The sequence below is a fragment of the Danio rerio genome, chromosome 7 (genome assembly GCF_049306965.1).
Source record: "Danio rerio strain Tuebingen ecotype United States chromosome 7, GRCz12tu, whole genome shotgun sequence".
In the NCBI taxonomy this organism is placed as follows: domain Eukaryota; kingdom Metazoa; phylum Chordata; class Actinopteri; order Cypriniformes; family Danionidae; genus Danio; species Danio rerio.
This window is the reverse complement of record NC_133182.1, coordinates 79,404,415-79,427,500: the sequence shown is the minus strand read 5'-3', so window position 1 is coordinate 79,427,500 and position 23,086 is coordinate 79,404,415. Positions and strand designations below refer to the sequence as shown.

At 37.3% G+C, this 23,086-nt stretch overlaps 1 protein-coding gene across 4 annotated transcripts in view; it reads right to left on the bottom strand.

Moving 5' to 3' along the window:
* arhgef40 (Rho guanine nucleotide exchange factor (GEF) 40) overlaps nucleotides 1-23,086 on the bottom strand; it is a 91,227-nt gene that overhangs the window by 9,980 nt on the left and 58,161 nt on the right. For all 4 annotated transcript variants that reach the window (XR_012382913.1, XR_012382912.1, XM_001919569.9 and 1 more), the window contains 10 exons: nucleotides 22,369-22,488; nucleotides 18,978-19,169; nucleotides 16,755-17,255; nucleotides 16,292-16,671; nucleotides 13,797-14,046; nucleotides 10,465-10,554; nucleotides 8,597-8,800; nucleotides 5,491-5,670; nucleotides 3,307-3,487; nucleotides 1,648-1,758 (listed from right to left, as the gene is read on the bottom strand). Coding sequence is in view for 2 of the 4 variants with exons in the window: in XM_001919569.9 (XP_001919604.4) it covers nucleotides 1,648-1,758; nucleotides 3,307-3,487; nucleotides 5,491-5,670; nucleotides 8,597-8,800; nucleotides 10,465-10,554; nucleotides 13,797-14,046; nucleotides 16,292-16,671; nucleotides 16,755-17,255; nucleotides 18,978-19,169; nucleotides 22,369-22,488 (2,209 nt within the window). In the remaining 2 variants the exon portion in view is untranslated. The remainder of the gene's footprint in view (nucleotides 1-1,647; nucleotides 1,759-3,306; nucleotides 3,488-5,490; nucleotides 5,671-8,596; nucleotides 8,801-10,464; nucleotides 10,555-13,796; nucleotides 14,047-16,291; nucleotides 16,672-16,754; nucleotides 17,256-18,977; nucleotides 19,170-22,368; nucleotides 22,489-23,086) is intronic.

Here is a 23,086-nt window from a genome sequence, read left to right as displayed (position 1 = left end):
AAGTTTTTTTCAGTAGCAATCAAGTTCATAGATGTTCAATATGAGCCCCTCCAGACACTTGAGTGACATCAACCCAAATGTTGTGGTATTCTTTTTGAATCACCCTGTAAAATAATAACAATAACAATAACAATAACAATAACAATAATAATAATAATAATAATAATAATAATAATAACGATAATAATAATAATAATAATAAAAATAATAACAACAACAATAATAATAATAATAATAATAATGATAATAATAATAATAATAATAACAATAATAACAACAACAACAATAATAATAATAATAATAACAATAATAACAACAACAATAATAATAATAATAATAATAACGATAATAATATTAATAATAATAATAATAATAATAACGATAATAATAATAATAATTAAAAAAAAAAAAATAATAATAATAATAATAATAATATATATATATATATATATACACATTCCCTTAATTTCTGTTTATCAGAGAGCAGATTTCTTCAACACATTTCTAATCATAATAGTGTTAATAACTCATCTCTAATAACTGATTTATTTTCTCTTTGTCATGATGACAGTAAATAATATTAGACTAGATATTCTTCAAGACACTTCTATACAGCTTAAAGAGACATTTAGAGGCTTCACTAGGGTAATTAGGGTAACTAGGCAGGTTAGGGTAATTAGGCAAGTTATTGTATAACGATGGTTTGTTCTGAAGACTATCGAGAAAATATAGCCTTAAGAGGCTAATAATATTGAGCTAAAAATGCTGTTTAAAAAATTAATAACTGCTTTTATTTTAGCCGAAATAAAACAAATCAGACTTTCTCCAAAAGAACAAACATTATCAGACACACTGTGAACATTTCCTGAATCTGTTCAACATCATTTTGGATATTTTATAAAAAAAATAAATAAATAAAAAAAACTTCAAAGGTGTGTGAATAATTCTGACTTCAGCTGTATATAAATATATATGTGTGTGTGTGTGTGTCTGTGTGTGTGTGTGTGTGTGTGTGTGAGTTGTGAGCATGTGTAGCTTGTATTCCTTGTGATGTGTAAATCACAAATATCATATAAATAATAGAAACACCAGTATATTTTGACCTTTTGGTGGCGTTTCTTTCATGGGAAAAACGGCTCACAAATCACACAAAACGAAATATTTTGGACATGAAAAAGTGGAAGAATTAAAGAAAAAGCAGAGGGAGAGAATATCTTCTCTATAGTCTACGTACAGCCTTAACTGGTACATACTGTAGGTATGAATAAATGGTTGTGTTTTAATGGTGTGAATTAATGTGTGTGTGTATGTGTGTGTGTGTGTGTGTGTGTGTGTGCTGGTTTAGCTATACTTGTAAACGCCCAATAGTTCTCACTAACATAGCTCGATTTTTAATCAAAACAACCCACTAATGAGGACATTTCACTAATTAAAAGTGCTTATAAGTCATGTTGTATTAGTGTTTAATGACGTGCAGTTGTGTCTGTGAGGGTTGGATTAGGGGTAGAGTACAGTTTAGGCTACAGACAGCACTGATAACCCGATATAAAAACAATGGCGGTGTATGTAATATCCACTCTAAGATCGTGAAACAAACATGTGTGTGTGTGTGTGTGTGTGTGTGTGTGTGTGTGTGTGTGTACGTACCTCTGTCATTCAGGCTGGAGCTGGAGTCCAGTTCTGCAGACTGAGCTCCAGTCACATCCAGTAACAGCTTACTGGAAATCCCCATGCAGAGAGACTCCTTCAGACACAACTCTACACACACACACACACACTCCAGTCAGTTACAGCAGGCAATGAATACACACTTCACACTCACATGTCCTTCGTTAAGTCTGAAGCAACTGCTTAACTTTCCAAAATAAGCTGTTAACACACTTTATAATTCATTCATTCATTTTTATTCAGCTTGGACTCTTATTTATCAGGGGTCGCCACAGCGGAAGGAACCGCCAACTATTCCAGCATATGTTTTAGACAGCTGATGCCCTTTAAGCTGCAACCCAGCACTGGAAAACACCCATACCCACTCATTCACACAGTGTAATTAAACAGCCTTTTAGTGTTGTCTTAATTATACATAAATAACTGGGTCAATAACTGCACAGTATTTGTATTTAAGAGCTCATTAATTAGGCAGGACGAGCACTTACTTCATTAAGCACAACTCAGTGGTGTTTAACTAATGGCTTTTTGACAGCTAACCCTGATGCTGAATGTCCAGAATCATGTTGAACACGTTCAGCTCCCTGCTCGACAAGACGTCAGTGTTTTGGGCACACACGAAAGCAAACTACTGAATCCGGAGAGGCATCTGTACAAGTAAACTGGTGATTTAGAGACAATGATGAGCTCAGGTGAATGTGTGAAACATGTTCGGTTTATAAACATCACTGACATGTGGCAATTTCTAACCTTTAAAGTTCAGGACTGCAATATTAAACGGTCAGCTCACCCTAAACTGGGAATCTGTTCATGTTTACTCAAGTCGTCTCTGTTTCGACAATGTTTGTATGTCTCAGTGTGTCTATGGAGGATGAGGGAGCTCTCTATTTCAGCTCAAATATCTAAACTTGTGTTCTGAAGACGAACGAAGGTCTCTGGGTTTGTGATTGACATGAGGGTGAGTAATTATAGTTGGCATGAAGCATTAGTTAAGATTGTGACATACAATACATCCCACTGAAGCAGTCCTGATTTGAGACACAAATGTATGGGTGTTGCTAACAAAATGGAAGAAGACTGAGGATTGGATGAAAGCAGGGCAGAAACAAGACCTGCACCTGCACTGGACTTATAGCCTTGTAAGTGTACATGACTGAAGCTCCACCTTAAAGGACGGATAGTTCCACCTTAAATGACTGATAACTCTGCCTTATATAACTGATAGCTCCGCCCTAAAGGACATATAGCTCCGACCAAAATGACTGATAGCGCCACCTTAAATGACTGATAGCTCTGCCCTAAAGGACTGAAAGCTCCACCTTAAATAACTGTTAGCTCCACCTTAAATTACCAATAGCTCTGCCCAAAATGACTGATAGCGCCACCTTAAATAATTTATAGCACCACCTTAAATCACTGATAGCTCCACCTCAAAGGTCTGAAAGCTCCGGCTTAAATGACTGTTAGCTCCGCCTTAAATTACTAATAGCTCCGCCCAAAATGACAGATAGCAGCACCTTAAATGACTGATAGCTCCGTCTTAATATACTAATAGTTACGCCTTAAATCACTGATAGCTCTGCCTTGAATGACTGATTGTGTGTGTGAGTGTGTGTGTGTGTGTGTGTGTGTGCTGACCGGTGTTGTGCATGGCGTGTGTCCACAGCAGCTGGGCGATGTCGTGTGTCCAGCTCTCTCTGTCCTGATGGCTGGCAGTCTGCAGGGTCAGACAGTCCCGGGTTCGAGACGCCTGTCGAACCCAAACCTCGAATCTCAGGCCGTCCTCACCGACACTCTGAGTGAGACCCATTTCACCTGTCTGCGAAAACACAACCCATGAATGTGTGTGTGTGTGTGTGTGTGAGGTTATTACAGTTTAACATTTTTTAAAAGGCTCTTTTCGCCCTAAATAACTGATAGCTCCTCCTTAAAAGACTGATAGCTCCGCCTTAAATGTCTGGTAACTCCACCCTAAATAACTGAAAGCTCCACCTTAAATGTCTGATAGCTCCACCCTAAATGACTGATAGCTCCACCCTAAATGACTGATAACACCACCCTAAATGACTGATAGCTCCACCCTAAATAACTGATAGCTCCACCCTAAATGACTGATAACATCACCCTAAATGACTGATAGCTCCATCCTAAATAACTGATAACACCACCCTAAATGACTGATAACTCCACCCCAAATGACTGATAACTCCACTCTAAATGTCTGGTAACTCCACCCTAAATAACTGAAAGCTCCACCTTAAATGTCTGATAGCTCCACCCTAAATTACTGATAGCTCCACCCTAAATGACTGATAGCTCCACTCTAAATGACTGATAACACCACCCTAAATGACTGTTAGCTCCACTCTAAATGACTGATGACTCCACCCTAAATGACTGATAGCTCCACCCTAAATAACTGATAGCTCCACCCTAAATGACTGATAACATCACCCTAAATGACTGATAGCTACACCCTAAATAACTGATAACACCACCCTAAATGACTGATAACTCCACCCCAAATGACTGATAACACCACCCTAAATGACTGATAGCTCCACCCTGAATGACTGATAACTCCACCCTAAATAACTGATAGCTCCACTCTAAATGACTGATAACTCCACCCTAAACGACTGATAACACCACCCTAAATGACTGATAACTCCACCCTAAATGACTGATAGCTCCACCCTAAATGACTGATAACTCCACCCTAAACGACTGATAACACCACCCTAAATGACTGATAGCTCCACCCTAAATGACTGATAGCTCCACCCTAAACGACTGATAGCTCCACCCTAAATGACTGATGACTCCACCCTAAATGACTGATAACAGCACCCTAAATGACTGATAGCTCCACCCTAAATGACTGATAACTCCACCCTAAATGACTGATAGCTCCACCCTAAATGACTGATAACTCCACCCTAAATGACTGAGAGCTCCACCCCAAATGACTGATAGCTCCCCCCTAAATGACAGACAACTACACTCTAAATGACTGATAACTCCACCCTAAATGACTGATAGCTCTGCCCTAAATGACTGATAACTCCACCCTAAATGACTGATAGCTCCGCCCTAAATGACTAATAGCTCCACCCCAAATGACTGATAGCTCCCCCCTAAATGACAGACAACTACACCCTAAATGACTGATAACTCCACTCTAAATGACTGAAAACACCACCCTAAATGACTGATAACTCCACCCTAAACGACTGATAGCTCCACCCTAAATGACTGATAACTCCACCCTAAACGACTGATAGCTCCACCCTAAATGACTGATAACTCCACCCTAAATGACTGATAGCTCCACCCTAAACGACTGATAGCTCCACCCTAAATGACTGATAACTCCACCCTAAATGACTGATAATTCCACCCTAAACGACTGATAGCTCCACCCTAAATGACTAATAGCTCCACTCTAAATGAATGAAAACACCCTAAATGACTGATAACTCCACCCTAAATGACTGATAACTCCACCCTAAATGACTGATAGCTCCACCCTAAATGACTGACAACTCCACCCTAAACAACTGATTGCTCCACCCTAAATGACTGATAACTCCACCCTAAACGACTGATAGCTCCACCCTAAATGAGTAATAGCTCCACCCTAAATGAATGATAGCTCCACCCTAAAAGGCTTATAACTCCACCCTAAATGACTAATAGATCCGCCCTAAATATCTGATAGCATGACCCTAAAAGACTGATAGTGTGTTTGTGTGTGTGTGTGTGTATGTATTTGTGCATGTGTGTTTGTCTATGTGTGTGTGTGTGTGTGTGTGTGTGTACCTTAATGCTGTGTTTGAAGCTATACACACTGTTTCCCGGGTTTGGTGTCTTGTGTTTGGTGAAGATCATGAAGTTCTGATACAGGAAAACATTCCTGACGCCCGTTTTCTTGCGTCGTCCTCCACCACACACACACAGCTCACCCTGACGCACCAGATCTCCACGCTCGGCCACTGGGATCTGACACACATGCGCACACACACACACACACACACACATAGACATAAATATGTCAATTAAAATGGACAGAATGTGTGGCCAACACAGTGAACATTTCAATTTCCTTTGCTTTAGTCCCTATCAGGGAACGCCACAGTGGAATGAACCGTCAACAATTCCAGCATATGTTCTACACAGTGAATGCCCTTTTAGCTGCAACCCAGTACTGGGAAATACCCATACACTACAGTCAATTCAGTTCATCAATTCTTCCTATAGCGCATGTGACCCAGCCGGGACTTAAACCAGCAACCTTCTTGCTCTGAGGCCACAGTGCTGACCACTGAGCCACCCCTATATATATATATATAAACAAAAGAAGAAAGAGTTCAATAAATGCACTTTAATTCCCTGCAGATTAAAACTCCTGAAATGAGAACTCAGTGTTTTGAAAGGGTCATGAAAACACATATTTAGAGCTGTTAGCAGATATGAGCGTGTGGCGCATTAATAAAAGAGTGCTATCACACTGTTATTTGTGCTTTAGCATTAATATATTTGGCAGACGCGTTCATCAGAATGCAGCAGTACATGTGTTGGAGATCAGAGCGTTTCTGGCAGCATCTCAGTAACTGCACCATTACTGGAGTTATAATATTAGATAACCTTAACATATTGATAATGACAGTGTGGGTGAGTTACTGAATATGTGAATAATTCATCACTAATTACATCATTATGGCTGTGTTTAAATATCTTTTCTAATTGCTTTGTATTAAATATATACTCCACATAAATCCCAATGACGATAGAAAATTACAATAATAATAAAATTATAATTATTAAAATAATTAAAATTTTTATAATAATTTCAATGCAAAGACAATAAAAAATTATAATAATGACATGAATTATAATTATTAATATTTTTTTAATTTATAAAAATCTTAACACATAGACAATAACAATTTATAATAATTATAATTATTATTATTAAAATTATTATTTATAATAAACTCAATGCACGGACGATAGAAAATGTATAATAATGATATGAATTATAATTATTATTTTATACCTTATCATTATTAATAATTAATAATAATCACACTGCATAGACAATAAAAATTATAATAATCAATATTATTATTGTCATTAATAATAAACTCAATGCATAGATGATATAAATGTATAATAATTGTAAATATTATTATTATAATTATTATTAATATTTATAATAATTCTAATGCAAAGACAATAGAAATTTATAATAATGATATTAATTATAACTATTTTTTTATTATTTATAATAATCGTAATGCATAGACAACAAAAACGTATAACTATAATTATCATTATTAATAATATTATTTATAATAATCCAAAATGCTTAGACAATAGAAATGTATAATAACTATATGAATTATAATTATTAATTATATTTTATCATTGTTTATAATCACACTGCATAGACAATATAAATTTATTATAATGATAAAAAAATATATAATAATCAATATTATTATTGTCATTAATAATAAACCCAACGCACAGATGATAGAAATGTATAATAGTGATAAAAATTATTATCATTAATATTATTATATATAATAATTCTAATATACAATATAAATTTATTATAAATATTTAAATTATAATGACTAAAATTATTATGAATATTTATAATAATCTCAAGGCAGAGACAATAGAAATTTACAATAATGAAATGAATTTTAATAATCTTTAAAAAAATATTTGTAATAATCACTATGCATAAACAACAAAAACGTTTAATAAATATAATTATCATTATTAATATTCTTATTTACAATAAACCCAATGCATAGACAATATAAATGTGTAATAATTCTAAAGTTATTATTATTTATAATAATATTATTACTACTATTATTATTATTATTATTATTATTAATATTTATAATAATCCCAATGCAAAGACAACAAACATTTATAACAATGATATGAATTATAACTAATAATTTTTTATAATTATTATATATTATTTTATAATTATATATAATATTTATAACTAATAATCTTAATGCATAGTCAATAGAATATATGAATTATAATTATTAATTATTTGTTATTATTATTATGAATAATTAATAATAATCACCCAGCATAAACAATACAAATTTATTATAATAATAAAAATTTCAATAATCAATATTATTATTGTCATTTATAATAAACCCAACGCACAGACAATAGAAATGTATAATAATTATAATAAATATAAATTATTATATAATTATTTTTAATAATCCCAATGCAAACAGCATACATTACAGACTGTATAGTTCATAAAGTTCATATAAACATTTGCATATCATTTAGAGATATTACTGAAATTAACATTAAAACTCACAGATATTTACACACATTTACATAATTAAAGGGATAGTTCACCCAAAAATGAACATTCTGTCATCATTCACTCAACCTTCAGCGGTCACAAACCTGATGGGTTTCTATTTATGTCGATCGCAAAAGAAGATACTTTGAAAAATGCTGGAAACCGTTGACCATTGACTTTCATAGTATTTGTTCTATGGTTACAGTTTATAGTTATTGGTTGGTAACATTCTTCAAAGTATCTTCTTTTGTGTGCGACAGAAGAAAGAAAGTCTCATTTTTATGTGTACTGTCCCTTTAAATAAAAATATTTATTAATGGGGGAAAAAATTGTGGATTTCAGCAGGTGCGGTTTCAGTGCAAGAAATAAATTTTTTAATTAAATAAATATATTAATTAATTAAATAATTATATTAAATTAATAACTAAATTTAACTTAAAATAAAAAATACATCATTGTAATATGTATAGATAATATATGATAAATAAATAATTTAAATTGAATGATTAAAAAATAATGAATAATTTATAAATACATCATCAGTTAAATGATATATGCTGTTGTTACCGGACAGCCGCTGATGAGCTCACTGGCCCTCAGGTCTTCTCCGTGCCGATGGGCGTGTTTGATGATGGAGAGGGCGGAGTCAGAGCCGGGGTTAAGTCCGGCCAGTTCCTCCAGAGCCTGTGTGTACTGCTGGAGTCGCTGAAGAGGAGCCGAAAGACACTGCGGGAATGGAGGAGCAGGAACCAGAGACGAACACAGCTTCATCTGCACACACAGAGGGAGAAACACTCAATATAACACTGCTAGGCGGTTCATTGCACTGTGGTGACCCCTGAAAAATCACCCGCTTTGAATGTTATCGCTCGATTGACTGAATAAGCATTATCAGTGGTTACCAGCTGATAGATATGGGCTGCTAGTAGGCTCAGAAGGCTGTTATCATCCATCCAAATGGTTAACCAGATATCACATAAGCCTGTGGGCAGAAGCTAACAGGAATTATTCATATAATTTCTTAAATTTCCCATTAATAGTATTTTATCAATGTCTACCCCCGACCCTAAACCCAACCCTCACAGTAATCCAAAAGCAGATCTTGATTAGGAGTCTTCTCTCTTAGTATAGCTGAATAACCATGTGGATGGATGATAACAGCCTTCTGAGCCTACCCCTACTGGCCCACATCTAATACTAGCTGATGACCACTGATAATGGCCATTCAATCCAGTGATAACATTCGAAGCTGAGGGAAAGTGAGTGAGTGATAACACTGCCACAGAAAAGCAACATGAGCACTCTGCTGCCACCCTGCGTCCACAGACAGTACTGCAGCATGAACCAACTCACAATGGTGCAGTTTCTTCTACATCCGATAATAAACTGTAAAAGTAGGTAATATTTTAGTTTAAGGACAACTTATCAGTATTAATTAGTGCCTATAATTAATTATAAAGCACAAATTCTGCATGATAAATAATATAATATCTAAACCCAACTACTTAACTATTAATAAGCAGCAAATTAGGAGTTTATGAAGGCAAAAGTCTATACCATTAATGATTTATTAATAGCTAGAAGTGTTTCTTAAAATAAAGTGTGGCCAAAAATGCTTGCAGATAATATAATATTAGCCATTGTGTGCTGTTGATGATCTTTTCATGCACTCTGGGCTGATTTTGACCACACCTTTCTCTGTTTCGGCAAATGTTTGCTGACGAACCAGATTTTTACACATACTTCAGGAAAACGCTTTGATTAATTCAATGCACTCTGGGTGAATGGACTCCCCTTTGGTTATGTTGGGGGCTGTTTTTGCCCCATTGACTTCCATTATGATCACACTTATAGATGGCAAAGCCTTGACAGCATATAATCAAGCATTCTTGCTTAATGCTGGTTTTCCCTGTTGGGAAGAGGTAAACGTTTGTCATTTGTCAACTATTAACTAAAAATTAAATATCATATTGGAGAAAGATGTAGACTCAGTTAAACCTCTGATGGCTTATTAATCAATTGACCCATCACAGCAGCTTGATTGACATGCGATAGGGCCAATCACAACGCAGATATTCTACATAGACCATTTTGAGGGGTGTAAACAAAAACAACGGTCCCAACGTACTTCCTGTTTTACATTTTTAATTTCTATAGCTTTTGAGGATCCATAAAGAGCCACATATTGATAAATAATGCTATGATGGTTATAATTGAATCGCCTCTCGTTACAGATGTGAAATAGTTTGATAACAAGCTGGAAATGTTCATGAGCCAATGACACGACCACATTGAAATGGTCTGTAGACGGATGCAATATCCCTGCGGAAGTGATACTGAAAGCATGTTAGGCAGTGAGAAGGGGGCGGGGCTTTACCAAGAGTCATTTACATAAAACTAGATTGAAGCTGAATCATTAATTAATCCTCTCTCACCTTGAAGAAATCAGCAGCCTGACTGATGATCAGAGCGTCCGTCTCCGGCCTCATGCGGATATATTGGGAATACAGAAGAAACTGATCCTTCTGTGGAGAGACAGCATTCATAATGCATCACAACACCTCACAGCTTCATTGATTTCTAGTGACACTGTAAACAATGCTTTCCTTACTCAGAGTTTTTCCAAATATCTACAAACTCTTAAATCAAGAAGCGTTTTCTGGACAAGCAAAAAATACTGTGTTGCTTTCAGAAATCATGAGTCAAAATGAAGAGAGTTTAGCTTATATGGATAATAATGTAATCAAAATAATTAATATATATATATATTATATAGCCTTTGTCTTTGTCACAATGACAACTTTTCAAGACACTAGTATTGAGTTCAGTCACTCATTCATTCTGTTTTCGGCTTAGTTCCTTTATTATGCCAGGGTCGCCACGGCAGAATGAACTGCCAACATATGCAGCATACGTTTTACGCAGTGGATGCCCTTCCAGCTGCAACCCAGTAGTGGGAAACATCCATACACACTCATTAACGCATACACTGCGGTCAATTTTTAGCATTCCCAAGTCCCCTATAGTGCATATCTTAGGACTTATGAGGAAACCGGAGCACCAGGAGGAAACCCACGCCAACACGGGGAGAACATGCAAACTGCACACAGAAATGCCAACTGACTCGGGACCGACTAGCGACCTTGCTGTGAGACAATCGTGCTACCCATTGCGCCACCCTTAGTATTGAGTTTAAATACTTAGGTTAACTAGGCTAATTATTGGATGAGAGGTGTGATCTGTAGACAATAAAAAATGGGCTAATTATAGGTCCTTAAAATGGTTTAAATAAACTAAAGACTGCTTTTATTCCAACCAAATTAAACGAAATTAGAGTTTCAGAATAATATTACCAGGAGAAAAGAAAATAATAGTTATGAAAACAATATTACAGGGACTACTGTGAAAATGTCCTTGCTCTGGTAGACATTACTTGGGAAATATGTTAAAACAATAAGATCATTCACTAAGGGGTGATTAATTTCGACTTCAACGTTTCAAATCTTTATTTAAAATGTATTTATTTAATTTAGTGCTGTCAAAATTAGTGTGTTAACGCATGCAGTTGAAATAATTAACGCGTAAAAAAAAAATGAATGCAATTAACGAACTTGATGTTTTTTACTTCCTGTTGTGGTCGACGTGTGGAAAGAAATACGGATAAGACCAAGAAAGCCCTTTTTGAAGGCAAGTTTCAGTATAAAATAATTATTGTCGCATCACCAGGCTTTCATGCAATTTCAGGTGTTTCATTTATAACTTTCGACTTCTGTTTAAATGTAATTTGATACCGCATGGCGAACAAAAAGAAAAACCTCCGCACTTCGTGACTCGGTGGTCCTTTAAGGTAATCAAACCGCTGCTTACATGGTGGACTCTTAATAAGAGTGTTATCTTAATCATATTAAAATCGGAGAATTGGTGTCTTATGTAAATGTACTCAGAAAGTGCCAGATGAAGTCGCGAGCTGTCAAAGTCAGCACATTCCTCTGCCTTTCAGCATGCGCCCTCCAATGTTTCAGTAAGTTTTTATGTGTTTCCTCCTTAAACGCAACGAAGGTGTCTGCTTCGCGTTGTTGTGTCAGAATCCTTGACAAATACAGCCATACTTTAGAACGCTTAGTTTAAGCAAATTAAGCAAATCCTGCGGGCGTCATGTGTGTGTGTCTGTCTGTGTGTGTCTTTCAGGCCCGTGCACAGACCCTTACAGGAGCAGGTGCTGCAACATGATCGCAAAGTGATGAGCAAGTACCTACTGAGAGGGGCACCTAAGCCAATGAGGGCAGAGGGACAGAGGGGCAGTGGCTCTAGCCACTGGTCCACCCCCCCCTGTGCACGGCCCTGGTCTGTGTGTCTGTGCGTCACGCAAAATTGTTTCAACTTTATCATTCATGTTCTCAACTCACAGCAATACAACTTTACAATGAGTGCAACTGTTTGTATTCAATACTTTATTATTATTATGATTATAATTATAATTTTTCATTTTCCATATCTGCAATGTCTGTATTTTGGCATTTTTTTTGCAGTCCATTTAGAATCCAACATGGAAATCAATGTTTTCTTTATTGGCATTGATTGTTTTAAAATGAAAATGTCATTAACATGCCTGTTTTAATTTCTGTAATAAATATGGCTGTCAAGCCAGGATCTTGATGGTTTATTGTGGGTTTGTTGTTTAGGTAACACTTTACAATAAGGTTCATTAGTTAATGCATTTACTAAATTGAACTAATCATGAACAACACATGTACAGCATTTATTAATCATAATTCAACATTTACTAATGCATTATTAACATTCAAGTCCATGCTTGTTGACATTAGTGAATGCACCATGAGTTAACATGAACTAACAATGAACTACTGTATTTTCATTAACTAACTTTAGCCAACATGAACAAATACAGTAGTAAATGTGTTGTTCATTGTTTGTTCATGTAAGTAAATGCATTATTTAACATTAACTAATGAACCTTATTGTATAGTGTGACCATTGTTTACATGAATTACACAAATAAATTCTAATAAACAATTATATTTCAAATTTAAATAGTTTTTTTCTTGCGTTTACGTTCATTTCACATTTGAATAGCCAAAATTACAAGTTTCAGTCTTTAAATGTGATTAATCAAATTAATTAAACAAAAAAAAAAGTGTAATTAATTAGTTATTTTTTTAATCAAGCATTAATTTAATTACAAAATTTTAAATGTGAAAATACTGTGCTCTCAATACACACTTTATACCCTAAAGTCAATGCATTATTTTACATCACATCACAAAGTGTGGAGTTGAGACTAAAGGTTTAGGGTGTGATTTGGGACAGGGTTTAACCCTTGTGTGCTGTTGGGTCATTTTCATCAACTCTGGGCTGATTTTGAGTCTTCATTTGGCCACAACTTTCTCTGTGTTTCGGCTAATGTGAGGATTTTTGCTGACAAATCTGATTTGCACACATATTTTGAGAAAACTATTGAAAAAAAAAAAAACTCAACATTACACTCTTGATAAATTGACGCCCCTTTGCTTATGTTGGTGCTGTTTTCACCCCATTGACTTCCATTATAATGACTTTATTGACTGCAAAGACATGATAGCATGTACTCATGCATTCTTGATTGTTGCTGGTTTTCCCTGTCGGGAAGAGGAACAATGAGCCAGCCATTTGCAGTTGCTTATAATGAAAGCCAATGGGTCAAAAACAGCCCCCAACATAAGCAAAGGGGAGTCAATCTAAAGAGTTAAGATCATGAGGTGCTACTCACATATTTGGTGAAGCAGTCGGTCTGCTGCAGTGTCTGCGAGAGAGCGCCCTCCATGGCCGGCAGGAGTAACTGCGAGTGGAAAGCAGAAAGGCTTTTCCAGTTACAGAATAGCGACTCTGCTTTTCCTCTCAGAGCGGACGGGACGTCAGGAGACTCCAGCAGGGGCAGGTAGTTTTCCTCCACACCTTTAAGAACAGCCACGTACTGCCTCTCTGTGCTGACCAGCCGACACCACTGCAGATACAGCTTACTGCGGCGGACACAGATATGGAGAGATGATGAGATGTGCTCCTGAACTCAAAACATGCGCAAGAAGAGTTTGTGGTAACCCCTTAAAATAATGATCTATTAGTTAATGTTAGTGTATTTACTATTTATTTCTGTGTTTATTCATCTTTATTAAAGTTAGCTAATATTATTTAGGTTAAATAACGTTAGTTCATATTAACTCATGCAACTTTGGATTTTCATAATGCATCAGTTAATATTAAAGAATGATTATTAAATGCTGCACAAGATGACATATATCAGGGCTATTCAATTGGCGGCCCACGGGTCGAACCCGGCCCCCGAGGCAATTTGTTCTGGCCCTCCAAATAGTGTGACCAAGACATAAAAATAAATTTAGTTCAGTCGAAAAACGGCCGCTATAGCTATGAAGTGACGTGCGTCTGTTCAATTCAGTATGAGCTGCAGAGGCGCAGAGCGCAAGTCACCATAAGCAAGGAGTGCGGACAGCACATTTGGATATGTTTTGTAGAAAATGACTTTTGTACACTGCACTGTAATCATTAATAGGGATGCAACGATTAGCTGATTTCACTATTACCTGCACTTTAATTCGTCACAGTTAATTAATCGTAAAGGCTTCTCTAAGCCGCATTTCTGTTGCACGGAAAAGGAATGACAAGTTGCCAACTGTGCGCTAGTTTAAAGTTCCAAGTATGTACACCGAGGCTAATACGGACATCGGATTAACTATAGCAGCGGCCGTTCCCATATCACGTCTTTTCTGCTTGCAAGTTTGTTATTTCTAATGTAAGAATGACAATATGCATGTACAAGCGGAGTAACGTGCTTGCCTCTGTCCGGGCGCACGCAGTAGAAAACATCTCACAGAGAGAGCTGTGCGTGACTTTCAGTGCAATGTAAACAAAATATATGTTAGACGAGTTATTATTAAAATGATTATATACGCATGAACACAGATGATAACAACAGTTAATCTAAATAGCTACTTCCCTAATATAAAGCTTGTTGTTCTAAATTACATTAAACGTGATCACCGTGAAACCAGCATTATTCTTTAGACTATATCGTACAACCAAAATCTATAATGCTGCATCACTTATTGTTCTGCTGTTCAAAACATCACATATGAATGTGTCTGAATGTAGAAGAAGCCTACTCAAGCAATGCACTGCTTTTGTTGTGCAAAATACAACGGATGTTTGTAAACAAAAAAATTGGACAATGTAGTTGTTTTAAAATACAATATATTGACATTTTAATGTAGAAAAAGCTAACGTGGGTTTCTTTATGAGCACAAATACAGCATATGGGCTTAAGTCATTACTCATACAGCTAGTCATATCTCTCCGGCCCTTCGTTTGGGATGCTTTTCATAAACCGGCCCCCATGCCAAACTAATTGAATAGCCCTGCCATATATTAATAATATTAATCTATTCATAGTACATACATCGACTAGCATTACCCAATGGACCGTTATTTTAAAGTGTTGCTGAATTTGTTTCATGAAAACGTTGATTTTAGAGTGATTTATTTGTTTTAGACTTTTCAATTGTGGGTGTGGCTTATTGTGGGGGTGGATAAATGGGTGTGGTCAATTGTAAACACCCATTCCACTGAGTGGCTAATATTATGCACTTTAAAGGGACTGAACAGGGAGTAAAGTATAAGTGAGTGCTGATCTTCTGTGGAGGCGGGGCTTAGCCTCACTATTACATCATAGAGACGAACAATCCAGAAGCTGTTGTTTTTGACAAATTTCCTTCATTATAAGCCATTTTTAAAGGAACGATGAAGTTTTGAGTACTGAAACGTGCAGGATGTTTTTATTGTCCTATGACCACCCATGTGCCAAAAGATCAAGGGAGTTTTAATTTCTCATTTCATGACCCCTTTAAAAACTTGGGTACCATGCTTTCCATGTGTTACAGAAACCCTCTACTGTAGCTTGTTGTGTCAGGGGTAAGTTTGGATATTTAAAAATTAGCTAAACAAACAGTATTTCAATGTTTTTACTCAATAATGTCTTGTAGTGTCTTGTGTTTTGCGGGTTCTTAGTGGATTGGGTTGCAGAGATATTACTGGGACTGTTATGATCTAGGCGGTTCCCAAGGTTGTTGCTAACGAGAGGATATTAGGATAGTATGATATGACTGCCTTAAGATGGATGCTCATTTGATCTTAGTGGAACCCACAGCAATGATATAAGCTAGTTGTGGTGTTGCTTCTGTATGTGAAGCCTACCTCTGTGCAGTGACTCCAGCTCTCTCCAGTCCGGTCCCTCTCTCAGTGCGGCTCAGCAGTACGTGTTGGCGTGTGAAGCCTGTATGATCGGCCACCTCTTTACTGCTGACCTCCACCCCTCTGATCAGCACTCCTCCACCTCCTGCTTCTCCACCTGCAGCCGGATCCCTCCATCCTGGAACCGCCGCAGCCACCCCCGCAGTGAGGATCGGATCGGTCATAGCTTTACGACCCAGCCAGGACAGCGGGGACGATTGGCCGGACGTGGACTCGGTGGGTTTAGATGTGGCTCCTGCACGTCGAGGGGCTAACAGAGCCTGGAGGTCAAAGCTGGGATGCCGCTTTCGAGGGGGTTTGGGAGGGAGCGGTGCATCTGTGGGCTACAACAACACAACTGCATGTAGATTTGACTTTTGAGATTCACCTTACAGATGCAACTCGGTCTTAAAGCATGCATACTTACATTTTTCTTGGCCGGGTGCAACAGATTCTGCAGAAACTTCCCTCCTCCTGGATTCACCCCCTCTTTTTTCTTCTCCTCTCCGATCTTGAGCGTTGAGCAGTTTTGTGGTCTGAAGAGGGACGCCAGTGAACCCCAGGACTGCATGCCCCCCTCTCCTCCAGGGCACCAGTCGGGCTCAATCTCGCCTTCTAGATCCCCCAGGCTGGAGGTGCTGCTGGGAGCAGGAGTCCTCCCTCGACCCCCGAGGTCCGGTTCCTGACCTTGGGCCACCGAGGATCCTCTCTCCGCCTGGAGGATCCGGCTCTTGAACTCGGCCAGGGTTTTCTGGTAGCGCTCCAGAGTCTGAGACCAGAGATCCAGCAAAGCCCCTCCGCCCAGATCCAGAGCCAGAGCTCGAGCGTCCTGGAAGCGTGACGGAGGGATGGGAGGCAGAGAGGAAAGAGGAGAGGTAGAGGAGGATGACGGAGAGGAGGACGACACCACGTCACACCATTGAGACGCCTGTAGGGAGGAATGGACACCGAGTACTTTTACACAGACACCAGTAATCCAATTTTAATATGATTCAGGCAATACTCTGATTAAGAGTCGACCATGTAAACATCGACTTTAATCCGACTAAAGTCATAATCGAACTAAACAGAAATGGAATTAAGGGTGCTTTCACACCTGTGAATTGTTCTGTTGTTCCGAAACAGGGGATAAAATTGTTACATTGTTGCTCTTTGCAGTTCGCTTTCACACGGCAAAGTTTTTAAACGAACCACAAGAGCTAAAACAAGTCACGTGTGAGTAAACTCTCCTCACATTGGTCAGAGTTTCACGGTTTATTTAGCAGAGTCCCGCTCAGCTGTCAGGGGAGGTGGTGGTTTGGTGGTGTTTGACAAGGTGCACATAAGCGTCGCGACGTGTCTGAAGAGCGAGGAGAGATGCGGTGGGGAGGGGTGCGAAGGGTGCGCGACGTATTTGAGGACCAGGCGGAAGACGCGTGATTTCCGGGAGATTATCACTCGTTTGCGGGCGTCCGGCAGTCTCTGTGCATTTGCGGGAGACTTGGGATGTCTGTTGAATGACCTACTCATAACTCTCTATTACATATCTATAAAACACTGTGATATAACCGGGCTCGGATCGTATCGCATTCTCACAACAATCGATCCGCTCCAGAGTTAATTTCAATCGAGCCGAGACCACCTCATTCAAGCCATCTCGGAGCGATTGTTTTGGCGCGGATCCGACACGATTGTTGGTTTCACATATGCCAAACAAACCGCGCTAACTGGGCAAACGAGACAGGTTCTGAAACAAAAGTGTAGGTGTGAAAGCACCCTAAGACATGTGGAGGATGCTGATTTCTAATGTCTAATCTGCATCAGTGATCTATGCTTAGCTAAAAGCTATAAAAGACTGGGCTAAATGGATTAAACAATGGTAACTGTTTACCTTTAGGCAAGCTGTAAACTGAGCCTATTTTCAAAATAAAAGTGGAGTGTTTTTTAAGGCAGGACTGAACGATTTAAGGAAAATATCCAATTGGGATTTTTTGGACAGGTATTGCAATTGTTTATTGATATTCTGATATTGTAAACTTGTGATTAGTTTCCTCTATAACGAACATACATCCTCAATACTAACAGACTGAAACTAGCATCAAAAATTCATTCATTTTCCTTCGGCTTAGTCCCTTTACTCATCAGAGGTCACTACAGCGGAATGAACCACCAACTACTCCAGCATATGTTTTACACAGTTGATGTCTTCCCAGCTGCGACCCAGTACTGGGAAACACCCATGCACACTCATTCATTCACACACTCATACACTACGGCCAGTTTAGTTGATCAATTCCCCTACAGTGCATGTGTTTGGACTGTTGGGGAAACCGGAGCACCCGGAGGAAACTCACGCCAACACGGGGAGAACATGCAAACTCCACACAGAAATGCCAATTGACCTAGTCGAGACTCAAACCAGCAACCTTCATGCTGTAAGATGAGAGTGCTAACCACTGAGCCACCTTGGTTCTAACATAAGGTTCTTATTGGAAATGCAACCGATATTAATGTGGTCCACAAATGGCACTGTTTTTCCCTCTTGTTGATTTGTTTGTGAAACGTCCTGCTCTCTGTACTCTACAGCGGCTCTTACAGATGAATAACGTAAAGAAAGAGTATCTGTCCGCGAAATAAACACCAGTTAATGATAATAATGTCAGTGCTTTACTTCAGTGAGGGTGGACAGCAGCCGCTGAGTGTTGTCCAGTTGCGTCCAGCGGTCCGACAGACAGTGGGACATGTCTCGGACTTTCTCCCGAACAGGAGGCAGTTTTTCCAGCACAGCAGCGAGGCCAGACCAGTCCAGCTCAGACCAGCTCTCCACCTCCGCCAGCAGCACCAGCGTCTCACTGTGGAGATCCTAAAATGAATAAAGACCATCACTTAAACCTCTAAACACAAGCTAGACCATCACTTGAAGATGCTCAGGAACAGGAAACGGACATCTACACTACAAAAAATGTCCTACTTAGGGTGCTTTCACACTTGGTTCATTTGCCTGGACCGTACCCAAGTTCGATTATACCCCCTTGCCCCCTCCTCGGTTGGTTTGTGTTCACACTGTCTTTTTTCCTTCTGAACCCCGGTACGCTTGCGTCATCGAGCTGCTGTTTTGTTTACAGCCGTTGCTAGGTGACGGTTACGAAAGCAAGCGCTGAAATGCAAAGACTTCTGCACATCGCGGTCATTCTGCTTCTACTGAAGGTTTTGGTTCTGGACATACAGAAAGCGACTCGCGTTCATCTGCCGCAAACATATTATCAACATTCAGAACATCACACAGCATCTGCAGGAGCTGCTTTTGAAGGAGACAAGCACACATCACTGTTTATCACTGTGTTTGCACTAACTCAGTCCCGCGTGTCACCAAGGTACGAAACGTGACACAGACACACGAACAAACGTTATGAAAACGATAGTTTGTTGTACAGTTGGCGGTTCACTTCCGTGATTTGGTACGATTGCATTCACATCAGAAGTGAACCGTACCAGAGTTCGAATGAACCGTACCCTAGACCAGTGGTTCTCAAAGTGGGGGTCGGGACCCCTTGAGGGGTCGCGGAACAATGAAGGGGGGTCGCCTGTTGATTTCCAAAAATCTACTTATTATTATTAGGCCATAAGAATGACCATATTTTATCCATAACCAACTGAAGAGGAAAAAAACAGTCGTTTATGGTTGCTATAGTAGCTTATTTACTAGTTCTATTGGATTGCGACCCCTGTGGTAAATACATTATATTAAAGACAGCAAGCGTCAGATGCAGCAGATTGATTTTATAACACCAGGTTAAACTTTCTGGCCCATTTACAGCACTGACATACATTAAAAAAATTAAACGAAGAATAGACTTTGGTCTATTGGTGTGTGTGTGTGTGCGCCATTGCATGCAAGTTTTCTGTATTTATAACCACCTCAGAGGATATTAGGGGTCGCGAGTCACTGGCATTGTTATGTTATTTTGCGGACCAAAAGTGCTAGTGTGAAAGCACCCTTACTTAAGAGTTTTTGTCTTGTTTCTAGTCCAAATATCTAAACAGTCCTAGCATTTTCTAGACAAGTACACAATATTGTCTTGTTTAAGGAATAAAGAGTCAAAATCAAGTGTTTTTTTCCATAAATTAGGCAAAATAACCTGCCAGTGGGGGAAGTCAAATAATTTTAAGTCAAATGGAAAAACTAGATTATTTCACTCACCCCATTGGCTGATGACTTTGCTGTTAAAACCTACTTAATTTTGACTCATTATTACTTAAAACAAGACACTGTGTATATAATTGGTGGTACACTTCCAATTGAAGAAAGAAAACCCACAGCGGTTACTGATATGACTAGTCTAAATATCTACACATTTCTAAATCGAGAAGCATTTTCTACACAAGCAAAAAATATTGTGTTGTTTTCAGAAATAATGAGACAAAACTAAGTCTTATTTTTTCCCTTTAATCAAATAAAATAATCTGCCTATGGGGTAAACAAAACAATCTTGTTCTGCCGGTGCAATAGCCTAGTGGTTAGCGCGCTGAGATATGGTGCAGTAGCTCTTCAGGGCATCCTGAGTTCGAATACCGGCTCGAGAACATTTCCCGCCCCAACCCCCTCTCTCTCCCACTTCGCTTCCAGTCTGAAATACTGTCCAATCCACTTAATTAAGGCAAGAAGGGCAAAAATAAAATCTTTTAAAAAATAATAGTTAGTTAGTTGACTTATATAGCACATTTTTTACAACACAACGTTGCCCAAAGTGTTGAACACAATCAATACTGAAAATAAAATCTACATCACATACATAACAATTAAAACATAAGGCAAACCCCTCAACATTAAAAAGGCTCATATACTAAGGAACACAGATGGCATTTCAAACACTTTTTAAAAACAGATAGAGTTGGAGCATGTCTGATGTGGGGCGGAAGCCCGTTCCAGAGTTTTGGGGCAATAACAGCAAAAGCACGATCCCCCCAGCCAGCCCAGAGAGGAAAGAACTGGGGATATGTGCTCGTACTTGCGAGTCCCTGTCAGAAGTCTCGCAGCCGCATTTTGTACTAATTGCAATCTATTTATGGCATTTTCACTAATAGCCACATACAAAGAATTGCAATAGTCAAGTCTTCCCAAAATAAAAGCATGGATCACCTTCTCAAGGTCATTAAAAGAGAGAAACGACTTTACTTTTGCCACGTCGTAAATGAAAAAAAACAGGATTTAACAACTGTGTTTAGTTGTTTGTTAAATTTCAATAATAATAATAATAATAATAATAATAATAATAATAATAATAATTAAACAATAATAATAATAATAATAAATAATTATTATTAAACAATAATAATAATAATAATAATAATAATAATGATAATAATAATAATAATATTAATAATTAAACAATAATAATAATAATAATAATAGTAATAACAATAATAATAATAGTAATAATAATAATAATAATAATAATAATAATAATTAAACAATAATAATAATAATAATAATTAAACAACAATAATAATAATAATTAAACAATAATAATAATAATAATAATAAAAATAATAATGGTAATAAAAACAATAATAATAATAATAATAATAATAATAATAGTAATAGTAATAATAATAATAATAATAATAATAGTAATAGTAATAATAATAATAATAATAATAATAATAATAATAATAATAATAATAATAATAATAATCTTGTTTTCCCTTTAGACATGAGATTATTTTGCTTACCCCATTAGCAGATTATTTAGATAGTTTTACGGAAAACCCTTAAATTTGGCACATTATTTCTTAAAACAGACAATATCTATATAATATTATAATAATATATATAATATATAATATAATTGTTGGTACACTTCCAATATAAGAAAGAAAAACTCCAATGGTCACTGAAAGAACTTACAAAAAAACGATAGTTTAATACAAACTTACTCAAAATAAACTAATGAAAATCTGGTTTTGTGGAACAATTAAAGAGTACCAATAACTTTGGTCCTGTCTGCATATGAACTCATTAACGAGGGTTTATTCCTGATGGAGAAATCAAACTCACTGACCATAGCCGACTCTCTGAAGCTCCTGAACTTGTGCTGTTTGAGAGTCAGTCTGCTGAGAGACAGAGGAGGATCTTTATAATCCTTCAGCTGATCCTGGATCTGCTCCACGTCTCGCTCACACTGCGCACACACAACCAAAAACACAACACAAATTAATGTCATACAGTATGTGATAAACCATACCAAACCTGTTGATTATTTCCCCTAGGAGAAGTTCACCAAAACAATAAATGCATGTCACCCTATATAACTGATCACCATGTCATTTAATAAACTATAACATCACGAATAATATCAACATATAATTCATCCACTAAACAAAATGTGAAATGGTGTGGTTGAATTAGTGATGTTGTTAACTGAAGGTAAAATCAATTTAACATTATTTTGACTCATTTTTATTAACACAACTCAACACAATATGAACCTATTTGGAAACAACATAGAAAACAGATGATGTTACTCCTGCACCTGACTTGAACAGAAGTTGAATTAAATATAAATATCATAAAAAAAGCACAAAAATGTGACTGACATTAAAAATGGCTACAAAAATATGAGCTGATTTAAAATATAAACAGCTGCTGGTTAGTAAATAATCCTACGTACACTTCTTTATTACATAACAATTGAATTGTATGATATTATTTACACTGATTGACGAACTACAGTTCAAACTCAGCTCATTATGAATCACAGACAACAGTTCTTCCATGTC